General features: G+C 38.8%; 1 protein-coding gene across 1 annotated transcript in view; it reads left to right on the top strand.

Moving 5' to 3' along the window:
* LOC133214517 (piezo-type mechanosensitive ion channel component 2-like) overlaps positions 1 to 9,090 on the top strand; it is a 234,233-nt gene extending 225,143 nt beyond the window's left edge. The window contains exons 21-28 of the mRNA XM_061357455.1: positions 73 to 302; positions 3,105 to 3,265; positions 4,281 to 4,457; positions 4,637 to 4,762; positions 6,368 to 6,568; positions 8,022 to 8,226; positions 8,370 to 8,471; positions 8,921 to 9,090. Coding sequence (XP_061213439.1) covers positions 73 to 302; positions 3,105 to 3,265; positions 4,281 to 4,457; positions 4,637 to 4,762; positions 6,368 to 6,568; positions 8,022 to 8,226; positions 8,370 to 8,471; positions 8,921 to 9,090 — 1,372 coding nt within the window. The remainder of the gene's footprint in view (positions 1 to 72; positions 303 to 3,104; positions 3,266 to 4,280; positions 4,458 to 4,636; positions 4,763 to 6,367; positions 6,569 to 8,021; positions 8,227 to 8,369; positions 8,472 to 8,920) is intronic.
* The last annotated feature ends 1,198 nt before the right edge of the window (positions 9,091 to 10,288 follow it).

A 10,288-nucleotide genomic window follows, 5' to 3' on the forward strand; every position in this document is an offset into this window, starting at 1 on the left:
ATATCTTGAAAAAGAAAAAGACTACAACGCCATTACTGCTCAGTTTGCTGACACGCTACTATTTGCCAACAGACTGGTGCACCAAGATGGAAGCCTGCCTGACATAACTATGATGAATTTAACAGCCAGCAGAGAAAAGGAAGAGGATAAAATGCTGGAAGAGGCCGGTGAGAAAAGAATGGAAGAGTCAGAAGGGGAGGGGGGGAAAGGGAGGGTCGATAAAGAAAAAGAAGAAAAAGAAGATGAGGACAAGGAAGATGATGATGATGAAGATAACGAATCAGAAGAAGAAGAAACTACGGGTAAGCTCTGCAGATTGCAAACTTTGCCTTCCTCTGCCTTAGTGGTTATATTTGGTCATCCCTGCTCACCTTACATTTTCCTGCTAATTTTGAATAAAGTCTTTTCCAAAAGAGACTGAACTAAGCATATGGCTACCTGTAAATTATTTAACAGGCTATAGTCTCTTCTAGGGAAAAATACTTTTCCTGTAGGATGCTGAGAGGATAAAAACAAAAGAAACCCCTCACCTTTTTCTAGGTGGTCTGGGTTGGATTAATAGGAGGTTACCCCAAATCCTAAGAACTCCTTTAGAGTGAAATCTCTTTATAATAAAAATACACATACATATTTAATCTCTGATACTGCATGCTTTCAAGGCACTCCACTCCAGAAGTCTCAATGGCTTTGCTTCATTATTCATGTGCACATTAGTGCCATATTTTTCACTTCTGAATATGGAATGTGAAATTGATGCCAGATGAACATAAAAATGCTTAAGTGCAGACATGGATAAGGCTGATGTTGTAATCCTTGATATTGCTAGGATGAGCTCCTAACATGAATTATTTCCCTGAATCAGTTTGAAATATGAGCCACGAGGAAGAGCATTTAACGCCCAAGGAAGGTGTACTGTTTGGAAATGGCATTACCATGGATTTAGTTACTCTAATATGCCAGTATTTATAGGAATGTGACATATAAATAGGGACAGGGTCTTTGTCAAGCAAAATGGCTTAGCTGCCCCAAGGAAGCTGAACTGAAACTATTTACCTTTCTTGTCTGGGAGATCTTTCCTTACAGAGGTGTTCATGGAAGCATTTCTTGTCCAGCTCTCATGCAGTCTTATGATGGGTGATGAGTTTGTTGCACTCTAGCCATCTTTACATTGTGGAAGGGCCTGGGGACAGAGGAGACAGAGGCCAGTGGTGGAGGTTACCCTGTGCAGTGACTCACGCAAGCAGGGAAGTGGGGAGCTACAGCCTTCTCCCTGGGGCCGTTTTTGCACTGCAGTGAGTGGGGCTTGGCAGTAACATGAGGTGCACCAGCATGTGTGATACATCTTTAAGCTGTACATGTATTTATTTCTAGCAAAGATTTATATTATTTTTATATAGCCATGTGGCTGGAGTTTTGACCTTAAGTATGTTCACATGTGCAGACTTTATTACACAGTGATATACAACTTTTCAATAGATGCAGTCAGACCTGTTTTTTTATCCCATGTGCAGGTAGTGCCTAGACATGCTAGACAGTTTCCTACAGTACCTTTTCTGCCTGCTTCACTTAACTGGCACTGTCTGATTATACCCTGCATGGTGGCAACACTGTAAATGAAAAGATATGCAGTAAAAGAATGAGTGAGAGCATCTAGTTCTATAAATAAAGACTTTACTTAAATACAGTCATTGTGCCTATAAAAGCACACATGCAGGATTAGAGTTCTATAGCTTAATTCATTTGGCTGATTTAATTATGTACTCATTTACAACAATCGGCATTTTTATTAGGATTTTGTAAGTTGTAGTCGGAGAAAAGGGCAGAAGAAAAAAAGGGATTTGGTTGTCAGGTATTCCAAAAGTTTGCTTTTTCATATGTGTGCATGTGTTCTTCACACAAATATGCAACAGAATGACCACCTTGGTTTGCTTTATATATAAAATCACCAGATACTTTGAAATAATTATACTCAGAAGCTGGTAGCTCCTTTGCATTTTTACCAGCTTAGACAGTGATGTGTATCGGTGTCACTTGCAAATGTTTCCATCTCTGATGTTAACTGCACAAACGTTCTCACAGCATGCAAAATCCTTCCTAATCTCCTAGGTGCTTCTGAAACCCTTAATACAGTGTGAAGACTCTATAATAATATATACCAGCCTGGTGAAACAGTTTTATAGGAAGCCCACAAGCATTTAGAGAGCACTGTTCAGCATATGTATTGACATATGTCCTTATATGTAATAGATGTTGCCATGTACTTCCTCACTGGGGTATTATTTAGGAGGATGGATTTTTTAGTGAAATACTGTCTGCAAAGGGATTCTTTCACCCGACTTCAGGATCAAAACGTGACAAGTTTTGCCTTGTCTGTTTTAGATGTCTGTCCTGGGATGGCACAAATCACACTCTAGGAGGGTGTGCTGTTTACAAGGCAGTTTAGACAACTGACCTGTGAAGACAGCTATAGTATAACTGTCTAAACACATGTGACCAGAATCCTACTGCGGAGTCTCCCACATTGGAGATATTCAAGGCCCGCCTGGACAAGTTCCTGTGTGATGTACTCTAGGTTACCCTGCTCTTGCAGGGGGGTTGGACCAGATGATCTCTCGAGGTCCCTTCCAACCCTTGGGATTCTGTGGATTCTGTGGATCTCTTCTAGGTTGCCTAAAAAGCTTTCTGAATAGTAGAAGTCTGTGCTTTCTGAAAGCAGACTGAGTCCACAGCTTCCAAATATCAAACAAAATCCTATTCTTTCTGAGCTGGATAAGGGCCAGGGCTGAAGTGTCTCAGATCTAGTCCTTGGGTGGCAAACCTAAGCTTAAGTTCAGAGATATTGCAGGAAAATGGAGCCCAAGAAGATGGTATCTGCTAGAGGGGAATAAAAACAATATTGACTCTTGAAGTGGGAAATCCTTTCAGTGAACGTGGGTGAGAAGGAAGAGCACCACGATGAGCACCACTGAGCCGTATTTCTTGTCTTATTCTAAAAACCTAGAAGAGAAGTAGCAGAACGTTCATTGTTGTCTAGTGGAGCATTCCTTTTTACAGAAACCTTCTGTTTTTCTCCTCCCAATGGTTCTGCTTGAACGTCTCTGCAGACTTAAGGAACAAGTGGCATCTGGTGATTGATCGCCTTACAGTGCTGTTTTTGAAATTCCTGGAGTATTTTCATAAGATGCAAGTCTTTGTGTGGTGGCTGTTGGAGCTGCACATCATCAAAATAGTTTCCTCTTACATCATCTGGGTCACAGTGAAAGAGGCAAGTAAACACTCCCTGCACAAATCTTACCCATGAAGGAGGCTTGTCAGCATCTGCATGCAGTGGCATACCCAAGTGTGTAGGGACATACTTCCTCATGTCAGGCCTCACTAAAATTGTTTGAACCAGCTGAGCTTGTCAGTTGCTGAAGAGCTGCCTTGATATCTTCTTCCACAGTGATGCTCTGTCTGCCTAGATATTCTCATGCTTCCCCTTTTCTGTATGTATTAAGGTTTTATATGTCTAATTCTTTAGATTCAAGAGACATAATCCCTCCCCTACTCAAGATTCTGCGGGCATCATCCAGGGATGGAGGGTGTAGAAAAGGTTTAAGAAGGAGCATCTTGGAGATTTACTTAAAAAGCCTGGTGCTGAAGAAACAGGAACATGGAAATAGGTCTAAAGAAAAAGGGAGCAACACCTTTAGCTGTGCATTTGGTGTTGGCAGTATGAGTTCTCTACCTGACATAGCCATTCCTTGAACAGAGTAGCAGGACAAAATTCACTGGAAAACACCAAAATATCAAAATAATATATTTTCAAATACCAAAAATACAGAAAATAAAGTGATAAATAAAAAATATAAAAAACAAGCAAGCAAAATGCCTCATATCTTTGGGGGAAAAAGCTCAAGAGGATGGAGCTGGGCTCCACAGACACATGGATCTGTATCATACGTACTAAAGCAGCAGAAATAGCATATGGTCCTTCATATTTCATGCATTTTTGTAGGTTGGGTATGCAGTTTTGGTGGTCTAATAGTATTAATATTATGCAGGAGATAAAGTTTTTCCAAAACTGAACGTTAAGCTTTTCCTCCTTCACTTACCACTTTGTGTCTGTGTTATTGTGAATATTATTGTAATTTTTTGTTCCTTTTTTTTTCTCACAGTTTCTGTATGTCCCCCTTTTTATTTATTTTTTTATTATTATTTTTTATTACTATGGAAAATGTCAGACTTTCTTAATTCTCTTGTTACTCCATGTAATTTCCGTACTGTTTTTGTGCTTTCAGGTGTCTCTGTTTAACTTTGTGTTTTTAATTGCCTGGGCTCTTGCTTTGCCATATGCTCAGTTTCGCCCATTGGCATCAAGTATCTGCACTGTTTGGACATGTGTGATTATTGTCTGCAAAATGTTGTACCAGCTCACATCTATTGATCCCAGCACTTTTTCCAGTAACTGTACATTGGTGAGTACAAGTGCATATTAAAAAGGTTTGGTTTGCTGCCTTCTTCAGTGAAGAAGAGCAAAAGGAGCATATCAAGTACTGAAAACTACAGTTCACCTGATGCATTATTGTTGATTATCATTCCCTCCCCAAGCAGCCTTAAATTCATATTTTTATAAACTGTTGCATTTTCTTTTTAGCCAGGAGAGAATGAAACTAAGGTCAATTTAGAAGAACTCAAAACCTCAGTCCTTTACAGTGGGCCAGTTGATCCTGCAGAGTGGGTTGGATTGAGGAAGTCTTATCCCCTACTTGTGTATTTACGGGTAACTTCTTTAACTATCTGTATTGAGATTTTTTAATTATTACTATTTATGATGAAATTAGCAATGTCTTTGAAATAAATCGTCTGACACACACGCACACACACAAAATGTTATGCAAGCCATTGTTAATAGAGAAATACAGAGGGGAAGAGACAGTAGAAAGCTGTATCTGTTACACAGGACATTTCCAGGAGGGATTCAGTACCAATTAAGATAATCTGCATGTAGAAATACAGCTTTCTGACTCTGCCATCTGTTAAAAGCACTCTAAGAAATGTGATGTTTAAGAACTCTAAGTAATTAAGAAGTACGTTGCTTTCAGGTATCAAAGGACTGATGGGTCTGATTGGAGTAATTGACTTGAATGACAGTACATGCTGCAAGCAGTTAATTTTTTTAAGTGCTTATTCCTTAGCCACAGCTTAGGAAATATAATGAGTTAAGGGAATAGTTCATTCAGACACTAATAAATGGATGTCTTTTGTTTTTCTTCTTGGTTTTGGTTGATGCCTGTGAGCAATATTTTATTATTCCTGACTTGATTAAAAAACCCTACTTACAATAAAAATAACCAACTCCCAGGGCAAACCTTGCTTTTCTCTTCTTAATTTAAAGAATCTCCAAAATTTTGTATACACAGTTTAAGCTTGTCAGAAATTGGTTGACTCAACAACAGCAAGTTTTGGTCTAACAAGATTTATTCCTCCTTTCTTTCCTGAGAGCTTACATCTGTGTTCTTTGTTTGTGTAGGGAAGGCCTACCAAGCTCTAGTGGTCAACATATCAGGTCCTGGTAGTGCCTTTGTGTCTCACTCCCTTAACCATGAACCTCCCACAGTTAAGAATGTATGTGGGGAAGAGCTATTACTGACTCAAGAGTTCTGCATGAAGCTTGAAGTTGCCTAGTATTGTCTGGCTTGCTGCTAGGAGCTTTACAGCTATAAATAGATAATACTTTGGGATTAGAAATTATTCTAGAAGGATTTTCACTGAGTTACAAAATTAAATGTCTCTACGAGAAGTGAGTTCAGTGCTGGACCTGAAGGTCCCAGGCTTCAAGTCTTCAAGACATTGAAGACTGGCAGATAGACTGTTCATTTAAATGGGTGTCCAGGATATATTTACATTACCCAGCATCCTTGCAGTTTAAGGAGGTTGGTACTTGCCACCTGAATGCCTGCAGCTGACTTTTTTGTAAGCTTGTATCCTCTATCTCCTGCAAAGCAAAGCATGGTATCTGGCATACCATGCTTTTCCATAGCATGGTATGTAAGACACCATGAGACATGAGAGGGCGCATGGATGGGTAAATGCATTTTCCATCACATTGCTTTCCACAACTAGTGTTCATAATAGCATTTTTAATGAATGTCTTTAAATATATCTTCTGAATGTCAGTATGTTTCATCAAAATCCAAGGAGTGGTAGGAACCTTTCTTTGTTTCAATTATAGTAGCCGGGAATAGGTGTCTGTGCATCCTGGTGTGCAGAAGTACTCAGTGGTAGCATCCATTTGAGTATTCTTGGGTTTAGGCTTAGCAGAAAACTGCATAGCTTCTTGTGGGATTGATCTTTATTTAATATTCTTCTGATTGGTCTCTTGTAGAATAACTTACTGATGCTGGCTATTCTGGCTTTTGAAGTTACAATCTACCGTCATCAAGAGTACTACAGATGTCGAAATAACCTTACCACACCTGTAACTAAAACCATTTTCCATGATATTACAAGAGCACATCTGGATGATGGACTGGTAAACTGTGTCAAGTATTTCATAAACTATTTCTTCTACAAGTTTGGTTTGGAGGTAAATCACTTTCTTTACATTATCATTACAAACATTTTGGTAGTGTTATTTTTTAATACTAGCTTGAACAGCTTTTGACAGCTGAATGCTTCTTAGTCATTGCTCATGTTAGACCTTGCCACAGTTGATATCTGCTGGTAGTGGTTTTCCTCTTATTTTTCTTTGTATGTCTTACTTATAACTCAACTTGTAACAGATGGGTTAATGGACAGAATTGAGGCATACCCTCTCATGCACACACATGTGCAGAGGGAACTAGGAACTGCAGGAGCAGAAGGAGGAAAGCAGGGGTTACCAGGCCATTGGCTTTGCTTAAGCATTTCTAACTTTCTTTTGCTTTTGGCTGCACAAATACATCCTTTTTTATTATACTTGTTACTATAGCTGTTAGCGAGAGCTCCAGCAAAGGTTATTCCTTATTGAAGGCGTACTTTCAAAAGTATTTGTAGAAATACTGATTTTTCACAAATTTCTGTAGCTCTCTGAAGAAGGCAATTCCTAGGCTAATGCTTCCCAGCTCTAATCATAAAGATGCTCTCGGCCTTTTTATTAAACACTACTACCCCTTGTTACTGATAAACAGCCAGTCTGAGGATTACGAATGATTGAAAATTAAAATTAATCAGCAACCTGTTTCCTTCAGGAAATAAATTTAGCGTCATCCTAATCTGAGGAGAGAAAATCAAAATAGTGAAGTGCACTGAATAAATGATTAACTATGAATTACTGAATAAGTTTGAAACATGCTTCGTGGCACAGAGTGAAGGGACTACTTTAAGTGGAGCCAGAGAACAGAAATGCTCTGGGATGCAGAGCCTTTAGAATAATGGAGAATTAAAGCTGCCTTACAGGAATTGACTGGATATGTCTATAGCAAATAGAGGTTGTATGGTCTAAATCTCTTTTCTTTTTTCCTGGTTCCCACATGAGGATACACTTTAGTGGTTGCTATTCTTAATAGTTCCTCTTCTTTTTCACATATGTAAGTGCTTTCAAAGTATACGGCTGTATAACATACGTTTTCTTTGGCAACAATTAAACATTTGCCATATAGGCTACTGTGACAACACTCCATTCTCTATCTTTAGACGTTCCTGTGTAACCTTATCTAGGTGTTCCTGCTCCGGCAGGGGGATTGGACTAGATGATCTTTTGAGGTCCCTTCCAATCTCTAACATACTGTGATACTGTGATACCACATAATAGAAACCTGCTTTAACGCTGTATTTACATAGTTGATACTTGTAGAAGAGTGTCAAAAATTTGGGCTGTTGGGATGAAGGAGTTTGCTGTTGGAGAGGTACAAACTGGTTTAGCTTATTGGTTTGCACAGTGTTTCTGCAGTCAGCTCCAGCACATGTGCAAGCATTCTGCCCCAGAATAGTTTATTATTGCTGCGTTGACTAGTCATCAGGTTGCAAATGTTGCTTATGTTTCGTTACTTCTTTTCCAGACCTGTTTTCTTCTATCAGTGAATGTAATTGGTCAACGAATGGATTTTTATGCCATGATTCATGCCTTCTGGCTGATTGCTGTATTGTATAGACGTAGAAGAAAAGCTATTGCAGAGATCTGGCCGAAATACTGTTGTTTTCTGGCATGCATCATTACCTTCCAGTACTTCCTTTGCATTGGCATCCCACCTGCTCCTTGTAAAGGTAAGAACACTTATCCTTTGTGGACAATTACTGCTGCTTGATTTTGCACAAAAGTGCTGGAAAATTGATACATATTTGGAAGAAAAGGATGAAGTAATTGTTTTAAAGTGCTGATTGCATTTTTGCGTGCTTCTGTCATACAGACTATCCATGGAGAAGTGGTAATGCCAACTTCAACTCCAACATCATAAAGTGGTTATATTTTCCAGATTTCATTGTGAGACCAAACCCTGTCTTCCTTGTCTGTAAGTATTTTAGCACATAGTTGTGAAGTGTTTACAAGCCCTTTACTTAAAACATCTATCTAGTGTCATTTGAAGCCACCATTTTGTTTACTCTTCAGTAGAAAATTGGCATATTCTGTGGGAGATTGAATGCTAAGTATTACTTTGTATGTAGTTGAAAAATTCAAAGAATTAATATTTTGTGCATGTTTTTCCTTATCCCATTTTTAGTAAAGCAGCATCAAAAAGTGTTAATTATTTTCCCTTTTCTAATTTATTTATCAATAAAAATCATAGACTATGACTGGTAAAACAACTAAATACGTTAATAAATTTCACATCATGTTAAATGCTTTCAAAACCAGCACAGTCTTGGAGGTTCAAAGCGTGGGAAAACAGCCTGATAACTACACTGTAATGTATCACCACCACTCTCTACATCTAAGTTAGTGACTGAATTTTTCTCCTAGATGATTTCATGTTGTTGCTGTGCGCATCCTTACAAAGGCAGACATTTGAGGATGAAAATAAAGCTGCAGTACGAATCATGGCTGGAGACAATGTGGAAATTTGCATGAATCTTGATGCAGCATCCTTTAGCCAGCATAATCCTGTTCCTGACTTCATTCACTGCCGGTAAGACCTTGGAACACTTGGAAACTACAGTGCTTTCTTTTGTGTAGAGTTCTGTAGTGTGAAAGTAATTCTCCCAGCTTCCAGTTTTCCTTGAAATTTATATTCATGTATGTTCTCATCTCATAACTTTCACTGTTGCATGAAACAGCATATAGTTAGCTCCTGGGTAATCATCTTCTGGTTTAGAAAAGAGCAGATGAAAACAAATCTTCCTAACATGGCTGATTGTTTTAAGTGCTCCCCAGAGGAATGTTCGGTGATAAATTTGCCTGAAAGTATGTATTCCCTCTATGAATGCCCTGTGGGACAGTATTTATGGTGGACTTCAGCGCTCTGGTGCCTTCCCCAAAACACATGCATGTTAAAAGTATACACTGCAGTCTGAACTCGCCTATGTACATGTTTAATCCCACAAGTTCATCAGTTGTGTCCTGCAGGGTTGTTGTCTAAGCACAAAGTAAGATATAATAGATTGTACTTTGTGCTATTTCATCTAGACATAAGAACCTTAAAAGTGTCTTAGAAGGACAACTGCTGTGTCTTCCTGTTTCTCAACATTGCGTGTAAGGCAAACAATGTAAAAAGGGGGCAGAGGCAGCCTGAGACAGTCTGTTCTGGATGGTGTTCAAACAATGGAGCCATTCCTATGGGATCATTTCAGCAAACACAGATTAGCTCAGCTCTTCTGAGTTGTGCTGGGCATATTTTTAATTAAAGTTGTCTACGAAAGTTTGATGCAATATTACAGGAATAAATGGGAAGAGTAAGATTTCTTAGCTATTGTGTTTTGTCAGGCTAAAGTGTTTGTTTTGTGAATGCATGTTACCAACAGATATCTGAGTGCAAAAGGAATTTAAAAAATTGAACTAACATCTAGAAAAATCTCCCTTTTGCGAATAAACTTTTATTTCTGTTACCAGTGAAGTGCTATCACCAGAAGTCCGTATCAAGAGCTTTAAGCTGATCCTGCTGTTTCTGTTAGAAATGGTGGCCAAATCTGTCCTGAAATAGCATTGAAAAGGAAACCATTGAAACACATTCAATTGACTCATGTGTCCAGTGATTTGTAGACATTGCTAGGCAAAGGACAAACAATTCTTCCCCTTGAGTATTTGCAGTCTATACGGTGGGTCCAATGCTCTAGATCCAGTAACATAAGCAGAGAAAAGTCATAGTCTCTCTTCAAAATGCTCCATCCAATG

This window comes from Neopsephotus bourkii, unplaced genomic scaffold (assembly GCF_033783945.1).
Source record: "Neopsephotus bourkii isolate Nb327-2 ecotype Australia unplaced genomic scaffold, CSIRO-AGI_Nbou_v1 NB_894, whole genome shotgun sequence".
NCBI classification, from domain to species: Eukaryota; Metazoa; Chordata; class Aves; order Psittaciformes; family Psittacidae; genus Neopsephotus; species Neopsephotus bourkii.